General features: G+C 52.7%; 1 protein-coding gene across 1 annotated transcript in view; it reads left to right on the top strand.

Moving 5' to 3' along the window:
* The window catches only part of PPP1R1A (protein phosphatase 1 regulatory inhibitor subunit 1A), a 69,098-nt gene extending 52,200 nt beyond the window's left edge, over nucleotides 1–16,898 (top strand). The window contains exons 3-6 of the mRNA XM_077839002.1: nucleotides 3,033–3,070; nucleotides 4,296–4,359; nucleotides 9,843–10,049; nucleotides 16,771–16,898. Of these exons, the coding sequence (XP_077695128.1) occupies nucleotides 3,033–3,070; nucleotides 4,296–4,359; nucleotides 9,843–10,049; nucleotides 16,771–16,898 (437 nt within the window). The remainder of the gene's footprint in view (nucleotides 1–3,032; nucleotides 3,071–4,295; nucleotides 4,360–9,842; nucleotides 10,050–16,770) is intronic.
* Nucleotides 16,899–20,463: the final 3,565 nt, after the last annotated feature.

The following is a 20,463-nucleotide window of genomic DNA, read 5'->3' as shown; positions in this document are numbered from 1 at the left end:
AGTTGGCAATGGGCTTTGTTGCAAGGATAAGTTCCTGGGTTAGTGGTTCTGTTGTGTGGTATGTGGTTGTTGGTGAGTATTTGCTTCAGGTTGCGGGGCTGTCAGACAGTTTGGATGAGCTATTGCCAGCAGGAGAGTGAGTTTGTGTGTGTATGGGGGTGGGGGGATGAGAAAACCTGGATTTGTGCTGGAAATGGCCCAACTTGATGATTACTTTAGATAAGCTATTACCAGCAGGACAGTGGGGTGGGAGGAGGTATTGTTTTATGATCTCTGTGTGTATATAAAGTCTGCTGCAGTTTCCACGGTATGCATCCGATGAAGTGAGCTGTAGCTCACGAAAGCTCATGCTCAAATAAATTGGTTAGTCTCTAAGGTGCCACAAGTACTCCTTTTCTTTTTGCGAATACAGACTAACACAGCTGTTACTCTGAAAAGGGGTAATCTCTAGCAGCCAGCATGGATTTACCCAAAACAAATCATGCCAAACCAGCATGATTTCCTTCTTTGACAGAGTAACTGGTTTGATAGATCACACCTGGACTTCAGCAAGGCTTTGGACAAAGCCCCTCATGACATTCTGAGAAGTAAGCTGGAGAAATGCAGGCTCAACAGAACTACCATTGAGTGGATATATAATTAGTCGAACAACCACAAACAAAGAGTAACTATGATGTCAGATTAGAGGGAGGTCTCAAGTGGGGTTCCACAGGATCTGTTCTGGGTCTGGTGTTGTTTAACATCTTTATTAATGACCTGGTTGTAGCTATAGAGAGCATACTGATCAAGTCTGCAGATGACACAAAGTTGCGGGGCAGGGGTGGGGGGTTCCCTGGGGTTCAACCTGGAACTGGAGTATCACTGTGCCCCCTTAACTCTCCAGCCTGGGCTGTCTCACACAATGCTTTGCTAGTGACAAGCAGCAAACCCCTCCAGGTGTTGTTATTACTCAGAACAACAGTAGGTGTAGCCTCACACCCAGCTAGATTGCATGAAGGCACCCAAAGCCTCTCATCAATCACACAGAGAAAGGCACCAGCCATTTCCCCCCAGCTCCCTGACCTTGCATCCCTAAGCTGTACCGTCTTGCCTGGATCAGAAGCCAGTGTAAATGCAACACTCTGTTTTGTTTCCCAGGCAACCGAGATGCTACTGGATGGGTACCCATTGCTGAGTGGGAAAGTGTTTTAAAACCATGGGATTTTTTTAGTCTGTTGGAGCAGAAATTGTCATGGCGACAGCATCCCAGCTCAGTCCTGGTGGGAGGTGGAGAGACACAGGCAGAGAACCCATGGAATCTCACACATGTACACCCTCCCGTGCTGTGCTCTCTGTGACCCAGCAGGGAGGGGGGAGTGTTGACCTGGGAACGTGGCAGGGGAGTTTCACTGGGGATGGGAGACCTGAGAGCCTGTAACCTGAGCCAGGAGGGGGAGGGGGAGGGGGGAGGTAACTCCTCTGCCCGGGAAACTGGACAAAGGCTGCAGGAGAGAGCCTGCGGGGGGGGGGGGGGGTGTGTTGTTTTCAGTTTGGTGCTGGGTGGTGGAACGCAGGGGACCCCAGGGCTGGAGTCTAAGCTCCCTGCCCCCCAGAAGGACTTGACTGAGGGGTCCTGGTTGTACCCCAAGCTCTGTTTTAGACTGTGTTCCTATTGTCCAATAAACCTTCCGTTATCCTGGCTGGCTGAGAGTTACAGTGAATCCCAGAAAGAGGGGAGCAGTCCGCCAGATTACCCCACACTCAGTGACACTCTCCCCACACACTCTGTATACACCCCACACAGACGACCACCCACAAATACACCCATTCCATAGGCACTCTGTGCAAAGAGAGGGTCCCCCCCCCACACACATATGCTCTGGGAGGCTCATCCTGTCCCCACCCTGCCCCTGTGCCTGGGAGGAGAGGGGGCTACTCACCCAGGCTGCCCAGCAGGGACTCGGCTCTACAGGAAAAACCCACCTCTCCAGGGAAACCTGGGAACAAAGTGAGCGGGCTGGGCCTGATCCCGATCTCAGCCACACTGCGGCAAATCGTCAGCAGGTGAAGCTGCTTCAGGGTGAGTCCGGCAGCGTGAGGTTTGCTGTGCCATGTGTCCCACACCAGCATGGGCTGTGGTGCCCTGGCACAGAGACTCCATTGCTGGGCGCTAGGAGCCAGCATGCTCCCTGGGACTGAGCCAATGCATTTCACCAGCAATAAAGTGAGACTCCTGGCCAGGGACTGACCTGCTGCTGCCCCGCCCAGTTCTCAGTGGCGGCAGGCGACAGAACCTGGAGCAATGGTCTCAAGTTGCAGTGGGGGAGGTCTAGGTTGGATATTAGGAAACACTATTTCACTAGGAGGGTGGTGAAACACTGGAATGGGTTACCTAGGGAGGTGGTGGAATCTCCTTCCTTAGAGGTTTTTAAGGTCAGGCTTGACAAAGCCCTGGCTGGGATGATTTAGTTGCCGATTGGTCCTGCCTTGAGCAGGGGGTTGGACTAGATATCTCCTGAGGGCTCTTCCAACCCTAATCTTCTACGATTCTATAATTCTAAGTGGGCAAAAAGTGCTCCCGTGCTGACTGGGTGGTGTTTGGCACCCACTTTGCAGTGGTGGGAATGACACATGAGGGGCGTGGTCAGTCGGGCCCAGCCTCTGGCTGCTTGATGGGGCAGGAAGAGTGTCTGAGCAAATAGCCCAGTTGTTTCCCCCTTTGTAGACCAGGGCTGAGCCCCCTGACCTGCCCCCTCTCTCACTGGGGTGCTGTGATGAAGTTAATCCATATTTCTGCAGCATTTTGAGATCCCCAGCTGAGGACAGTATGGAAATGCAAAGGATTCGTACGGTCAGCGGGGAGGGGGTTAGTGGTTTGAATGCAATGTGTTATAAAGCAGCTGCTGAAGATCCCCAGGGCTGGACCTGCCCCTGAGCATCCACCTGGGTGTGACCAGCTCCTGGAGTCTTCTCTCTATTAACCTGTTGCTCCTTTTCTCCCCCACCCCCCATTCTTTTTCTCCCCATTTCCACGTGCCTCCTCTGCCCCACAGAAATTGACGAGGACCGGCTCCCCAACCCATTGCTGAAGGTAGGTGCCTCCTTGTCTCACGGATCCTCCTCTGGTGGTTTGGAAGGGGCTGGCAGTCCTGCACATGGGCGCCCGTCAGGGGAGCCCTGCACGGTAGGACTCCGCATGCCTTGCATTTCCTAGCAGGAACATGCCTGAGTCTCACGTTCCTGGTCAGCTCAGAGCAGCAGGGCAGAGCGGTTCTGTCAGTCGGGTCAGCCTAGCCTGATCCCTGGGCCCAGCGGGCCACGAGGCTGCCATTCTTGGAGGACAGTGGCGTAGGGAGTGCAGACGAGGAGAGGCCATTGGGCTGCTCCCAGGACCCAGCTCCCCCGGGCGACTCCAGACCTGAGCTAGCAGGCAGGAGAGACTGTGTGCGGGAGCAGGGGCAGGGGTAAAGGAAGTGTGGGAGTCTGCGTGTGGTGTGTGAATGTGCACGTGCCTAGCTGTGGGGAAATGGGCATGTGGGGTGGGTGGGAGAGGCTCTCTGGGGGTGAGGGGTGGGCAAGTGGGGGCTGGGGGTGGGTGAGGGTCGTGGAAGCAGACAGACTGCGTGCACGGGTGTCAGGAAGGAATCTCGGTTCTCCCTGAGCTCCAGGAAGGATTTCTATGAAATCTGTAACCAGTCCCCCGTACGTCCCAGCTGTGACGGTGAAATGAGCCACACCCAGGACGTACCCCCATCAGCCCCCAGTCCTAACTGCAGGCAGCCCCCAGCCCTGCTAGCCACTCCACAGGCTCCCTCACCAAAGCTCTTCCAAAGGGGCATGAGGGGGAGTGAGACTGCATGAGGACCTCTGTGTGCAGTGGGTTGTGGGGCGTCTGGGGGTGCCCTTGGGGATGGAGGAGGGGGACGTACGGGATACCAGCGCTGCACTTGAGTTATTGTAATCAGCCGATGTCTGGGGCCCCTTAGCTATAGCAGGGACACCAGCCGGTCATTGCTCCATTGGGATCCAGGTGGTGAGACCTCACTGCTCACACACCCCTCTCCCTGTGCCCCCCTCCGAGGCTGAACATGAGAATGTGGGCAGGTCCCAGCAGGCATTGCTGCATCTTGACCAAAAGCACCCTGGGAGCTGTGGTGTGTGTGGCGGGGGGGGGGGGGGTGTGCCCTGTTCTGTGCCTGCTGGATGCCAGCCCCACTCCCCAGCAAGCTACCAATGCAGCTACCGGCGCCTCCGGCCCTGATTGCTCTCGTGCCGTGCAGTATCCTGTTGTGACCTGGCCTTCCCTCTCTTTGCAGCCGGGTCTGTCCATGTCTCCCAGACAGAGGAAGAAGGTCCCCCGCACGACCCCCACCATGAAAGGTACCGTGGCATGCCCTCCGCTTCACGGTGCTGTTGGGAGGCACAAGGACATGAAGTGGGCACATCTCACGCCCAGTTCTCTCTGGGAGAGGCTTCTGTTTTCTCCTGCTTCCTTCATCCGCCCGGCCTTCCATCTGACATTCCCTCCCTCTCCCTCTGAGCCTTGCTCCATTTCCCTGCCAGCTGCCTCCTTTGTCCTCCCCAGTCTTGTCTCATGTTCTGGCACTAGGGGCCTCTGGAGAGACTCTCTGAGCTGGGGGAGCAGAGGGTAGGCGCTTGGACTGCAGTATTCATTCTGCACACAGCGAAAGAACAGCTCGGTTTCCCTCCTGACATTTACCAGCCAGTGAGCAGTTGGCGTTATATAATGCAGGGGGATCCTGCCCATTTCACTCCAGGCTGCTGTTCTGTCCACTGGCCAGCGTGCCTTCCCCCATTCTAAAGACGGGGTCACCTGCAAGTCTGGGAAGTGGCTGTGGGTTTGGGTATCCAGGGCATCGCACATCCCCGCCAGCTTGAGGGGTGTGGAGCTGTGAGTTGGGCACGGACCCATTTCAAACGCTTCGTAAGCACACTGGGTTGCTGAACTGAGCAGCCACGTGGCTTGACGGTGCGTCCCAGTTCCACTCCACGGTTGACAATGCAGCAGCTGACATGTCTGTGGAGTTATTTTTAAATGAATAATTGTGTTGCTAGCAGTATAAGAAAAGAAGGCAGTGAGCTAAGTATGTGCTCTGAACTTGCAAGGTAAACAGTACTAGGCATAGCCTGATCTCAGATGGGTGACCAAGGGGAGCTCGGGTGCTGCAGGAAGTAGGGTTGGTGATGCCATAGTGGGCTCTTTGCCCTCTAAACTAGTGTTGGGGGCGGGTGCAGATACCCTAGTGTTATTCTCAGGGGGTGAAGCTCTGGAGTCTCGCCTCAAACACGGCTACAATAAATCCACCCTCCGGCTTTTGTTCTTCACCTCCTTCCTACATGGTTGTGCCACATTGCAGTGAAGCTGTTGAACAGCTGCTGTGCTCCACACCAAAGGTGGCTGCATTTCGATGTGTGGAGGGCAGAGGGGGGTGAACTGATTCCTGTGAGGATCTCCAGGTGAAAGGTGCTGTAGAAAGGATAAGTCAATAAGGGACTTGCAGAGCCTGGAGCCTTCCCTGACTCAGACCCTCCCAGTCCATCCGCAGTGAGCACCTCACCAATTGCAGCCAGCGGAGCAGCAGGGGATCTGCATGGCCCCATCTCCACCCCTCTCCACCTGGTCACGGACTTTGCTCCCTTCAGCACCTTTGCTGCTGCAGCTGCCTCCAATGTCCTCCCTGCTGCCTTCCAGCACGTGGGGCCCCAGCCCCTCTTCCATGTCCATCTCAGGACTCGGCTGTCGTCTTTGTTTCTAACACCCCCCTGCTTTGCTTCCCTCCCCAGGGGCCCTGGGGTTAGAAGCTCTGTCACTTTTCACCACTGCTCTCCCTCTACAGCCTGCCCTCCCATCACCAGGAATCGGCCTCCTCTGTTCCTTGGCAGGGCCCAGCCAAGCATCTTTTCCACAGCTTTGTCCCTTGCCTCTCTCCGCCTAATGCCCTGTCCCTCTCATCTTCACCTCTGCTGAAAACCTGGCTGTGCGCTAGGACCCAGAGTGTAGAAAACTGTGTCTGCTGCTGGTGCATCTGTATTCTCCCTGCTCTAGATGCACAGAGGTGGTGGAGTGCGGTGCTGGAGGAAGGACATAACTGGCAGGCAGGAGAAAAGGGGAGAGGGAATAACAGAAAGCAGCAGGAGCTGCAGGGAGAGAGAGGAGGAGGAGCCTCTTATGGACCTCTCTAGCACCCACAGGAGCCTGGACTGATTAACCCCAGCTTCTCAGGGAGTTTCCTGTTTCCCGCTGCTTTCCTGAACTCAATGAGGGGAACAGGCAGTCAACTGAAGTAGTAGGAGCCAGTTAGGCCCTTAAGATGCAGATATCTTCCCTCACTCAGGCCCTGCTACCAGTCTGCTTATTTGTCCCCTTCAACTGAGTGTTGAGAGCCACTCTAGCTGGCACAGAACAGCAATCATGAATGAAAGAAGAAAACGCCCCTCTGGGGCAGCATTCAGAAAAAGAAAGAAAGCAAAGGAAGCTTTTCTATCTAAGCGGGAGGGAGCTCTCCTGAGATATATAAACACAAATGTTCACAGTGAGCCTTCCCGCCCCAGTGAGGATGTGAGTGGTGAGGAGATGTCTGATCTTCCAGTTAGTCAGAGTGCAGGTGACCTGGCAGCTACTGCAGCATCCATATCTCCATCTCAAATGGATGTAACCATGCACGTTCCTGAAGAAAAGTGTAGATCAGAGAAGAGTGTGGTGGAGGCGCAAGAAACAGCTGCTGCTGAGTTTAGTTCCTTAAGTCTAGATGATCCAGGACTGTGCACCCACTTGAGCAGTAGCCTGAGGGACTTCCTTGTACTGCATGGGCCACAGCAAGTGAAAAACTTCATGTTCCTCAAAGACAATGAAAACAGAAGTTTCCATCCAACACATTAGTGGCGTGAAATCCCCAATGGTGACATGGCTTATGTACTCAAAAACCCAGAATGCTGCATACTGGTTTTGTTGCAAACTCTTCTTCCAGTCTAATGTTCCAGACACATTGGGTTCTACAGGAACAAATGACTGGAAAAATCTGGCTAGAAATCTGGCTTGCCATGAGAAGGCAGCAAATCACCAGAGAGCATTCCATAGGTGGAAAGAGTTTGAGATGAGACTAAGGTTAAAGGCCACCACAGATGATCAGCATCAAGAGAAGATTGCATCAGAGGCTCTTTACTGGCAAAGTGTTCTGAAAAGGCTCCTTGCCATTGTGAGAATGCTGCTACCCAAACCCTAGCACTGCGCGGTACTTCAGATCAGCTGTATGTGCCAAACAATGGAAACTTCCTTACAACTGTGGAGCTGATGGCTGAGTTTGATGCTGTGCTCCAGGAGCATCTAAGAAGAGTCACCACCCAAGCAATGTACACACACCACTATCTTGGAAAAACAATTCAAAATGAGATCATACAGTTACTGGCAACAAAAGTCAAACAGAAGACTGTGGCAGCTCTGAAGTCAGCAGATATGACTCTGTTATTCCGGACTGCACACCTGACATCAGTCATACGGAACAAATGACTTTAATGGAGCATTTTGTAACAACAACAGAACCTAGTGAAAATGTCCCTGCAGTGGTGACGGTCCGAGAGCATTTTCCAGAATGTATTGACATGATGATACTACAGGAGCTGGTATGACAAATGTGCTTCTTAAAAAGCTGGAAGATACGGGCATTGCAATAGCTGACACGAGAGGTCAGGGCTACGATAACGGTGCCAACATGAGAGGAAAGGACAGAGGAGAGCAGACACGGATCCGAGAGTTAAACCCTGTCCCATGCAGTTCTCGTTCACTGAACTTGGTGGTCAGTGATGCAGCATCAGCTTCTAGTGAGGCTGCTGAATTTTTTAATGTAATTCAAAGCATTTATGTATTTTTCTCTGCATCAACTCATCAATGGCAAATTTTGAAGCAACATCTGGGAACATCCTCTCTGACACTGAAACCACTGAGTGCCACACAATGGGAAAGTTGAGTGGAGGCAATAAAGCCCATCAAACACCAAATTGGGAAGATAGATGATGCCATAGTTGCCATTATGGAGGATAAGGCTATGACAGGAACTGTTCGTGGGAGAACAGTGGCAGAGGGAAATGGAATCACCAGAAACATACATCACTTCAAATTTCTGTGTGGCTTAGTGTTGTGGCATGACAGACTGTTTGAAATAAATGTTGTAAGCAAGAGACTCCAAGGTGTTGACCTTGATATATCTGGAGCAATGGAACAACTGGACAAAGCAAAGCCAGACCTACAGTCTTACCGGTCAGATGAGGGATTTCAAAACGTTCTGACAAGTGCACAGAAGTTGGCAAAGGAACTTCACACTGAAGCTATTTTCCCACCCATTCAAAAATACAAGAGTCATGGAAGAAGAAGACATTTTGATTACAAGACACGCAATAATCCCATGAGACCCCAAACAACAATTCAAAATTGAATTATTTAACCAGGTGCTAGATTGTGCAATACAGTCAGTTGAAGAACGTTTCCTGAAGCTCAAGGAATACAGTAGTATATTTGGGATGTTGTATGATATTCCAAAACTCCTCACTATACCTGGAGAAGACCTACACCAGCAACGCAGGGCACTAGAGACAGTGTTGACACATGCGTGATACTGATGCTAGTGATTTAGGTGATGAACTGAAAGCCCTTTCAAGATACATTTCAGCAGGATCAACTCCAAAGGCTGTTCTGGACTCTATGAGCACAAATAAGATGACCACCCTCTTTCCAAATGCTTTAGTTGCTCTGTGCATACTTCTAACACTTCCTGTAGCAGTTGCCAGTGGAGAATGCAGCTTCTCCAAGCTGAAGTTCATAAAAACACATCTACGCCCCACAAGGACCCAGGAGAGGCTGGTCGGCCTTGCAGCCATCTCAATAGAGCATGAGTTGGCCCAGACTGTGGACCTTCAGCAGGAAGTAGTTCAAATATTTACAACCAAGAAGGCACGGAAAGCACCACTTTGATTATTCAAACAGATAAAAATGCCAGTGTTTACTATGCAGACAAGAAAAGTTACATTTGCTGTTCAGGCATTTGAAAGTTAAGTGTTACTTAAAATTTTTGAACAAGGCATTTTAAGTTGTTGGTTCTCCTTTATTGGGGTAGGTAGCAGAGCAGTACCATGAGAGGAGTAGAAGAAGAAGAAGGCAGAATTGAAATTTTTCAAAGTTTTGGCCCAAGCGAGGGGGCATGGGGGCATCATTTGAGCTCCCTGCCTCAGGTGCCAAAATGTTGTGGGCCGGAGCTGGGCCTCACCCTTCTGTCTCTCACTCTGCTGAGCTGGGCTGGGCTGGCTCACCCTCTGCGTGTTCTGGGGCATGGTCCCATTGGGGCCTAGACTCCTGGACCATGGAGCTACTGCCACTGTCCTGATAGACAGGACATAGGGATTAAAACCATCTTGTCATCTCACCCTGCTCACACCAAGTTGCCACCAGGGGATCCGCACCAGGTCTTACCTGGGGCAGCTCAGCGCTAGGAACGGGCACCAGGCCGGGGGAGAGGATCAGCACTGAGAATGGGCAAAGAGTGACTCAGTGCTCGGTATGGGCAAAGAGTGACTTAGTGCTGGGAATGGGTGTGAGGTGACTCAGTGCTGGAGACAAGCCCAGACAGATCAGCACCAGGTCTGACCGGGGTGGCTTAGCACTGGGGGCAGGCCTAGGGACTATCAGGATCAGGTCTGACCTGGAGTGACCCAGCGCTGGGTGTACTGTGGCCCCCATTGGAGAGACACTGGGCATGTGTCCACATGTCTGATTACCCACATGGGCCAGGAGTTCCCCCTTCAGCCCCAAACCCCCGAGCGTTGCTCATCCTTGGCCTCTCTCTCTCCTGCAGAGCTCCAGATGATGGTGGAGCACCACCTGTGCAAGCAGCAGGGGGAGGAGGAGGATGCCAGTGTGGAGAGCCAGGAGCCACATAGCCCCGGATGCTGCCACCACGGTAACACAGCCCCCAGCCACAGCCCCGGGGGGACCTGCCCCCTTGCTCAGGCCAAGGCCAGGCTGGAGTCTCAGGAGGGCAACTGTGCTGGACCAGACAGGAGTGAGTATAACATGGACACGTGGGAAGGATAGTAGAGTGCCCCCGGTGATGTCTTCGGTTGGACAGAGTCCTTCCCCGGGCAGTCAGTACCTGCCCCCTCTGTCTGCTCTGCTCTGCGCCAGGCCCATTGCCCCCCTTCTCCGTTGTCTGGCACCTAGTGCCTCACTCGCACCAGACCAAGGCAGGTGTAACACGCAGCCTGCTGCGCACACGCTGGTGTTATGCCGCTGCCACAAACAGGTCAGCGGGAGCTGAGCCCCGAGGCAGAACCTGCAGCTCATCCGGCCTCCGAGCTCAACCCAGGGCAGGCGGCGGCCTCTGGCTTTGGGGAGTTTGGGGAGGATCCCAGCCTGGCTGCTCTATCCCATGTCTGCTCCCAGTTCCCAGGAAGTTCGGGCCCATGGGTGATTAAATGCGGCACTGAGCTTTGCGTCCCTGGGCCTGCATGTCCCTCTCTGTCTCAGGTACCATCACCGTCGTATCTGGGTGCGTCACCTTCGTTAATGCATTTACCCTCCCAGACCCCTGGGGAGATCGCCAAGGCTATCTACCCCAGGGTATGGGAGGGGACCTGCAGTTTTACCTCCCCATGAGATACCCCCTCAGCCCTGGCCATGAGGTCAGTTCAGCTGGGACCATCCCCTCCCCTCTGACCCAAGAACTGGAAACCTCCTGTCCTGTACAGCAAAGGGGCATTTACCAGAAATGCCCTCATAAAGCTCACATACAAAGCAAACAATATTCAGCCAGGCTGAGCCCTCAAAGCCCTGGGAAGGAGCCGCTGAGGGAGTGGAAACATAGTGCCTGTTACCCTGACAACAGCTTTTGCTTAGCACCAGGGCTTTAGGTGTGGAAATTCACATGACATATCTCAGTAATAACCTTAGCTCTGACCCACAAGCCCCCAACCTCCTCGTGCCCTACGCTGGTGCCATGTAGGGCAAACGCCCTTTCCTCTGCCCCATGCTAGCATCTCCCTGTGGTGCCCCGCACTTCTATGCTTCTCCCGACACCTTCGGAGTGTCCTGCTTCCCCGCTCTGGTGGGGTAAGTGAAGCCACGTCTTCGAGAGGCTTTGGGAACGAGCGGGAGGGCAAAGGCCTTGGGCCCGATAGCGATGAGGAAGGATCTGCAGCAGCAGTGGGAACACTGGCCTCTAGTGGTCACAGGGAAAAGCTGCAGCTATCCATTGATGCCAACAGCCACTGGACAGGCTGAATGATGGACCCGGGTCACAAGGCAAGCAGCTCAGGAGTGTCTTGCCCAGATCAGAGCTGTTGGTGAGCACATGGAAGAGCAGCTGGGGCTCTGGGTGTTCCAAGGGGCCATGATGCAGCTGGGGAAAATGCTTTGATCTTTTCCTTCCCTGATGAATCAGTCCCTGGAGCAGCATTTTAACAAATTCCTCCAAAACCCTCATCAAATATTTACCATGAAATTCTGTCCTCCTGCTGGCAGCCTGCAAAGCAGGACACACACATCACTGACTCCAGAGCAACTGATGCAGCCAAATGAGAACCAGTTCCCTAGCTTCTCACTTGCTTTCAGATTTTTGCTGCTTCGCCTAAGTGCAGGACAGATGCACAGAACACCACAGACTCTCCTGCCATTTCTGGGGCAGAGGGGATGCTTCTGGAGTTGGAGACAGAATGCCTGGGTTCTATCCCTGGCTCTGCGTGACTTTGAGCAGATATCGTCCCCTCTCTGTGCCTCAGTTTCCCCTTCTGTATTGCAGGGAGATGATCACTCCTTGTTTGACATGGGGCTGAAAGCGAATATCTGCAAAGGACTTTGAGCTCTGGACGGGGCTCTTTTTCTCTCTGTGCTACCCTTACCTAGCTACTCTTCCATCAACAGCATGGCTACCCCATCATGGCATCATCGCTCTAGGGTGGCATGTCCGTTAGCCATTTCATTGTCCCCAGGTTCCCCCATCCTTCAGAGGCATGTGATGGGGAAGCAAACAGACACACTGGCTTTGCAAAGGAGTCTAAATCCAGTTGTTTTTTACTGTAGATAGCACAAGAATTACCCAGAGCTAGACAAATTAACAACACATCTGGATGCATTTCCCTGCTTCAGTTTCCTCATCATTGTGGAGCATTCTCTGGACTCCTCTAAGGAACCCAAATACCTCCTTCGGTGCATGGCTTCTCCTCCAGATCATGAAGTCTTCTCTTATTCCTGCAGCCAACTTCCTTCTGCTTCTTGTCTCCTCTCTCTCTCTCTCTCTCTCTCTCTCTCTCTCTCTCTGTCTGTCTGTCTGTCTGTCTGTCTCTCTCTCTCTCTCTCTCTTTCAAATGGCCAGTGAGAGACCTTTACTCTTATAACCCTTTGCCCCCTTTGTCAGATGACCTCCCAATCAGCCTCATCTGGTGTGCCTTGGGCAGCAGCCATCTCTTTGTTCACAGGTGCTCCATTTGAATGGAAAATCATCAAAGTTTAATGACCCTCTTTTGTTAGCCCTGTGCCAGGACATGAATTTCTCCAGTCAACTCCTGTGCATTTTAGCTCCATATGTAGACAAATGGCACCACAGAAGGCAAATAAGCCCAACATTCAAAGTGGAGTCTGCAGTGTGTTACAGATATCCGTAAAGTTTCCAAAATCAAACATAATGACAGGTTTCCGAGTAACAGCCATTTTAGTCTGTATTCGCAAAAAGAAAAGGAGGACTTGTGGCACCTTAGAGACTAAACAATTTATTTGAGCATAAGCTTTCGTGAGCTACAGCTTCTGTAGCTGTATGCATCCAATGAAGTGAGCTGTAGCTCACGAAAGCTTATGCTCAAATAAATTGGTTAGTCTCTAAGGTGCCACAAGTACTCCTTTTCTTTTTGCAAAATCAAACAATTCATAAGCTGTACACAGAGGGACAAGGTAAATTATTTTATTGCACCAACTTCTGTCGGTGAGAGAGAAGCTTTCAAGCTGCACAGAGCTCTTCTTCAGGGCTGGGAATGTGCTCAGAGTGTCACAGCTAAATACAAGATGGAACAGATTGTTTAGTAAAAGTAAACACATATTTTAAGGGACTATTCAAGGTGAAGTGACATGGGGTGAAGTCATGGGGAGAAGGACGGGGTGGGAGGCAGCTTGGGTGTGGGGGTTGTTAGTGGGTTACAGATTGTTGTAATCAGCCATAAATCCAGTGTCTCCCTTCAGTCCATGGTATTTAGTGTCTAGCAGAGTTATGAATTTAAGCTCCCAGGTACATCTTTTGAAGGGGTTGTGCAGGTTTCCTTGGAGGATGAGGACTGAGAGGTCAGGTAGAGAGTAATCATTTTATACAAAGTGCTCATCCCCAAGTGATGTGGAGTTTTTCTCTTTCATGATTTTCCTGTGTGAGTTTGTTCGAGAGCGTAATGATTGTCTGGTTACTCCCAGATCATTGTTACTGTGGCATTTAGGCACTGGATGAGGTGCCTCACATGTTGTGATAGGCATGTGCTGGGACCTATGGATCTTGAAATGTGTTTTGTGTGGGGTATTGATCCTCATAGCAATGAAGATATGTCTACAGGTTTTGCAACTGTTGTTTGGGCAGGGTCTGGTGCCGCTTTGAATTGGTGGGTGGGGAGCTTGCTTCTGATGATGAGCTGGGAGAGGCTGAGGGGTTGTGTGAAGGCCAGAAGAAGGCAGGAAAGATTTCTTTCAGGACATGGTTCACATCGAGTTTGGGTTGTAATTGTTTAATGATGCCCCATATGGGTTCTAGTGTGGGATGGGAGGTGACAGCTCAGGGTGTGTGGATGGAGGGAGTTTTATTTCCATATTGAAGCAGGTTCTCTTTAGGGTATCTGGGTGGCCCATTCCAGGATGTCGTCTACTTCTTTGATGGAGTGTCCTTGTTTGGTGAAGGAAGTTTTAAATATACCACAAAACCAATGATATTCCTGACACACAGCGATGATATTTTCATCCTCTAGACAGATGACCTAAACTCCCTCATAGATTTCCTCCACAACTTCAACAACCACCACCCATCCATTAAACTCTCTCTAGAAAACTCCCACACCAGCACCAACTTCCTGGATATCACGCTCTGCTTCAGCAATGGAACCCTACAGGCAACTAAATACTAGCAACCCATAGATCACCACGCTTTGTCTACACTACAAATTACTTCACTATAACTTCGGAATAATCCACATCCCTGAGCAACGTAAATTACACCGACTTAAGAGCCGGCGTAGACAGTGCTATGTTGGTGGGAGAGCTTCTCCTGCCAACAGAGCTGCCGCCTCTTATGGGAGGTGGCGTAATTAAGCCAACAGAAGAGCTCTCTCCTATCAGCTTAAAGCATCTGTGCTTATGCGTCACTGTAACGGATGTAATGTAGATGTAGCCTTACCTTCACAGATGCAGTAACCACTCCAAGAAATCTGTTATCTACAGCCAGGCACTCAGATACCAAGAATATGCTCCAAGAAGAAAGTCCGGGATTCACACCTTAACACACTTAAAACTGCCTTTACCAAACATTGTATCAAGTCAATTGCATCATGGAAAACCTGTTTATATATCTACACCGGTAAGATGATCAACACCCCCCATAACACACCTTTCAAGATCCATGGGTCCTACACAGGCCTATCATAACGTGGGGCAGCTCATCCCGTGCACTAAATGCCACAGTAACAATGATGTGGGTGTAACCAGACAATCACTGCGCTCTTGAACAAACTCACACAGGAAAATGATAAAAGACAAGAACACCCTATCACCTGTGGGTGAACACTTTTCACAACATGATCACTCTCTATCTGACCTCTCAGTAGGGTTGCCATCTGTTTGGCTTTTACCCAGACACTCTAGTTGTGGGCTTCTGTGTTTGGGTGCCATTTAGGGATGCCAGGTGCCCGGTTTTCAACTGGAAAGTCTGGTCGAAAAGGGGACCTGACAACCCTAAATGGCACCTTAACTAAAAGTCCAGTTCCCTCAGGGCGAGGGGAGTGCCGGGTCATTAACCCACACCAGCCCCTGCTCAACCGTGGCTGCCTCCTACCTGCAGGCAGGCTCCTTGAGACGATCCAGCGAGCAATGAGGGGAGGAAGGGAGAGGAGCGAGCGATGGGGGCGAGGCCTTGGGAGAAGCGGTGGGGCACGGGCGTGGCCTTGGGAGTCAAGTTACGGGAAATTAGAAAGATGGCAACGCTACCTCTGAGTCCTCATCCTCAAAAGAAACCTGCCCAACCCCTTCAAAAGATGGGTTTAAAGACAAGTCGGAGTTTAAATTCCTGACTTTGCTAGACGCTAAAAATCATGGACTGAAGAGAGACACTGGATTTATGGCTTCTGACAACGACCTGTAACCCACTAACCATGCCCCACAGCTGTCTTCCCTGCTATGACTGGAGAGGTGTTAACAGGCCATTTCACCTTGAATGGTCCCTTGAAATGTGTGTTAACTACTTGTGCTAAACAATCTGTTCCACCTTGTGTTTAAGCTGTGACCCCCTGAGTAAGTTTCCCAACCCCGAAGAAGAGCTCTGTGTGGCTTGAAAGCTTGTCTCTCTTACCAACAGAAATTGGTCCTACAAAAGATATTACCCCCCCCCACCTTGTCTCGCTAATATCCTGAGAACAACAGAGCTACAATACTGCATATTAGCTATACATAGACCGCTTCCCTAAATCATCCCACCGGAATTTGATCCTGGCATTCCTGCTCCCCCATCGGTCACCATTGAGGTCTGGACCTGGGATTTTAAAGCACTAAAAGTCTGGGCCCCACTTCAGCTAACAGGCTAATGGCCCCTAGTTTGAAGTGGTGGTAGATTTTTATCCTCTTAAATGAATCAGACTCTATAGAGGGGGGACTCCGAACACTGGGCTGGGGGACTGGGCTGCAGTGGCTCTGACTGGGTACTTGCACCCTCCCTCTGATTCTGAAAAGCCCTATCAGGTCTCTGGAACAAGGGAGCCACTTAGGGCAGCACTGAAGGGCTCCCAGAGCCTATATTAGGGGCTATGCTGGATAGAGGAGGCACAAGCCCCTGGCCCTATGTCTTGGCATCAGTGCCCACCAGGGAGGGAATCTGGCTCAAAGTGCTTTGTGCAGAGCAGCCAAAATCCCTTGCTATTCATGAGAACTGTGTCCAGCCCACATAAAGTCACGTCCCAGTGACCTCCACTCAGTCACGTCTCCATGGCGGCCTCTGTCTGCAAGGGAAGGAGGTGGCACTCTAGGGCAGGGCGAAGATCCCTGGGGCAGGGGCAGGGTGAAGATCCCTGGGGCAGGCCACGTCGGGCACATCCTGCAGGGCGAAGTTCCCTGCAGCAGGCCATGTCAGGCACATCCTGCAGGGCAAAGATCCCTGGGGCAGGCCTCATCGGAAACATCCTGCAGGGCGAAGATCCCTGGAACAGGCCATGTCAGGCACATCCTGCAGGGCAAAGATCCCTGGGGCAGGCCTCGTCGGAAACATCCTGCAGGGCGAAGAACCCTGTGGAGGGCCGTGGCGGGCACATCCTGCAGGGAAGATCCCTGGGGCAGGCCTCGTCGGAAACATCCTGCAGGGTGAAGATCCCTGTGGAGGGCCGTGGTGGGCACATCCTGCAGGGTGAAGATCCCTGGAGCAGGCCACATCGGAAACGTCCTGCAGGGCAAAGATCCCTGGAGCAGGCCACGTTGGGCACGTCCTGTGGGGGGTGGGGTTGCACCGTGGGGCAGGCCATGTTGAACCCCGTGCTCATGCTCCTTGGGCCTGTTTTGTGCAGAGGAAGAATCGACAGGAGCTTGTGCAAAAAGCGAAGACGATGGAAGGCCAGGACTGTCCTCAGAGAAGCAGAGTGTGCATATACAACCAACGGACTCCTCAGGCAAGCAGGCTCCTGCAAGTGACTAGGTAGGAACCCATGGGAGGCTAGAGCAGGAATCAGAATCAGAATCTCAGGGTTGGAAGGGACCTCAGGAGGTATCTAGTCCAACCCCCTGCTCAAAGCAGGACCAACCCCAACTAAATCTAACCTGAGCAGACCTCAGCTAGAATAGTGCATGGTGCTGCCATATGACAGAGCAGAGAGAGAGAGGGTGTGTTTGGAGATCGATTGATCAACAAACTGATGAGAATGCCAAGAAGAGGACACGGATACTGGGGCTGGCAGGATAGGCAGAGGGTAGAGAAGTTAAAAGCTGCTAGGTCTTGCTTGGCTCTGCCATCACTGGGTGGAGGGTGTGACCAAGTGCCGGGAGCGGCATTGCTCAGGGTGGAACACGGGGGTAGTGAGGAGGAAAGGGCTAATATTTGGAAAGGGACTGAGCATGAGGAACAGCTTCATGAGCATGGGAATCCCATGGGCTGTGAGTTTGTGTGCCCAGGGATGTGGTAACAGGTGTGGGGCTCGACTGACCCCTCTGGGCTTGGCTCACAGCTCTCCTGTTGGCTGATGCTCCCGAGTGGCCCATTCATGATGCATGTGGTCACCAGGGCGTGCCGCTGCACTGCCTTACGAGTTTGCCCTGAGAGCCACGTTTTAAATCCACAAGGTTCTTTTTTGGCTCATCTCAGCTGCCCCCGAACTCCGGCTCCATGTGGTACCTATGAGATAAAGTGGGGACAGGTGCCCACTCCACACATGCCACCACCACGGTTATCGCTATTGGCCCCCTCCTGGGCAGCCCCAGCAGCCACGCCAAGGAGCAGATGAGCCCTGGAGTCTGAACCTGAGCTCAGGCTGAGTCTTGTTTCTCACCCTCTGGGCTCTAAGGGGAGGCATTATTTGACTCAGGCTGGACACCTCCCTACCACCCATGGCAGCCTTAACTCTGCCTCTAGTAATGCCATCCTGCCCTCACCCCTTCTGCTCTCAGCTCTGCACTGAATTACCCTGCCAGCACAGCCAGTGGCTGTCCCAACCCTCCCCAATCCCTAGTGCTTGGGGACCATTGTCTGGGGAACAGGCATGTGCACGCTGAGGAAATGGGCAGAGTTAAGGTTACAGGGCATGGCCTGTGGTGTTCAGTAGCTGTGGCCCTGGGAGGGCATGTGCTTGTAGGTGGAGGAGCAGCAGGATGAACTGGGCGGCAGCTTGGCTTTTCGTTGGATTTCTTTTGTGGGTTTGTAGTGTGGGTCCCAACCCCAATGTTTGTTGTTTTAATACCCTCCTGTAGGTGGCGCTCTGGTCCAGGTGTGAGTGATGTTTCGAGGACAGAGGCAGAGCAACGCGGCGGGAAGGAAGGAAGAAGGAAGATCACTGGGTTCCGGGGCGGGGGGTGGTTAATGATTGTTTTCTAAGATTTCAATGGCTGTTTGGGTGTTTGTGATTTTTTTTTACTGCCGTAGAGAAGACGCTCTGGAGTGGGATGGTGAAGGCTGAAATCTGGCCCCACCAGCCCTTCCTGGCTCGCGGTGAATGGGGCAGCCTGGCACAAGTGAGGCATTTCACAGCAAACACAATGATCCTGGGCGGGATTGACAGTGCCAGGTGTGGACATGCAATTCCAGGCAGAGTCCAGAGAGGGTGAGATCCCCCCTTGCACAGCCCAGCCCAGGACCTCACACCCTGCATGAGACCAGAGCGGGAGTGTAGGAATGGCTGGGCCTTGTGCCAGGCCACCCCTGGCTCTCCCCTCACCCAGCTGACACATGGTGAAGCTATGACCTGCCCTGTCCACATTAAGGGTTTGAAGCATGTTGTCAATCATGGTTTAAACACACCTTTGTGCTAGTGTGGACAAGCCCCGAGGAGCGCAGAGCCTAGGGGGACATCCCTTTCTCCCCAGCCACACAGGACACCCCACTGCTTCCCCCTCGCCCTCGGTCTGACCAGGGTCTCTAACCCTACAAGGTTCCTGCCTCCCTCAGCCAGGTCCCAGGACAGGTGGGCCAAGCTGGGTCCAGGTTCTGCTGACCCCAGGGCAAGCGTGGGATGTGAGCATGTAGCGTGCCTCGAGCCTGGCAGTGCCGCACATCTGGCTGCCCTTGCCCCTGTCCAGTGGTGCAGGAGGCTGAACCCTGCCCGGTGTGTCTGTCGTCGCCTGCACTCAGCCCTCTACAAGCCCCCATCATCACCGCAGCTTTGGCTGTCCAGAGCACCAAGCCTGTCGTGTCAATCAATAAACTGATCTCATGTTAGCACCTGCTGCTCATTGCACCTCTGTGCTGGGGTTGGCGTGTGGGAGGGAACAATAGGCTCTGCCAGATGGGATCAGCCCAGTCTTCCAGCACGAGAGGCTGCAAAGGAAGGGGTAAGAACCCCACTGGAGCCGACGGATGATCATCTGCCCCCCCCAACCCAGTGAAGGTCTCATCCTGCTCTTTAATGGTCAGCGATCGGCTTAGTTCCTGAAGCAGGTTTAATAACCCTTCCCAAAAGTTTGGTCTCATTATTTATTTATAGTAAGTCTGGCTTTTCTTGTGATCCACATAATTGTCCAATCCCGCTAGATTCTCGGATTCCAAGGCCAGCAGGGACCACTGTCTCTTGATCTCGGTGACATCATGTTGCAGGGAGTTCCACAGGCTGAGCACATGCTGGGTAGTGAAATATTTCCTTTAATCAGTTTTGGAATTCCTGCCTTTAGTTCGTGGGAAGGAAAGTGAAGAAAATAAAACCCAGGTAAGCAAAGTCAGGCTCAGAGCTGCAAGAACCACTCCAAGCCCACTGTGATCCTGGCAACTGCCCCTTCCCCGGCCTCAGGGGCTGTTTGCAAACATGGGGGGCAAGTGTTCAGTCTTAGAGACTCTCCAGCTCCTCGGCAGATAGCTTCCTATTGGGGGTGGGATGCAGGAGGATCTGATGGCCAACTGGGGGCCCCCTCCAGTGCAGCGACTCTGGCTGGGGGACCTGGAGCCCCCAGCTCAGAGCAGCGTCTCCGCCTGCCACCCCGGTGCACACTCCAGTGTGCTGGCTGGGGGACATTGGTGCCGGCCAGCCTGAGATGGGCTCAAACAGTGGGTGGTGGAGAAGCAGGAGGCACCTTAGGGGATGAGGCATGGGGCAGTGCAGGGACAACCCCATAATCCATTGGCTGAGAGGGACAGTCCAGGTAACCCACTGGCTGAGAAGAGACAGCAAGGGTAGCTCATTGGTTAAGAAGGGACAGTGAAGGTAACCCATTGGCTGAGAGGGACAGTGCTGGAGTTCATTGGCTGAGGTCTTTTATGCCTCATATCTCAAAGTTCCTATAAAGGCCAGTCAGAGCCCATCCCCTGGGCAGCGGGAGCCAGGCCCCCAGAGCCCTGGGCTGGGGGTGATGGTGGGAGGCAGCCCTGGGCAAGGGCGGAGCTAGGCCATGGCTCTGGATTTCAATAGCGCTCAGCCCCCAGCAGCCTCCATTGGGAATAACAGGAGGGAGAGCCTCCATTGTTCTTACTCGGGGAGGGCCTCCATTGTTCTCAGTGGGGGGAGCCTCATTGTTCTCACTAGCATGGGGGGAGCCTCCATCCCCTGCTGGCGCTGGGGCAAGGG

The sequence above is a fragment of the Eretmochelys imbricata genome, chromosome 20 (genome assembly GCF_965152235.1).
Source record: "Eretmochelys imbricata isolate rEreImb1 chromosome 20, rEreImb1.hap1, whole genome shotgun sequence".
Classification (NCBI taxonomy): domain Eukaryota; kingdom Metazoa; phylum Chordata; order Testudines; family Cheloniidae; genus Eretmochelys; species Eretmochelys imbricata.
This window is presented reverse-complemented; position numbering and strand designations above follow the sequence as displayed.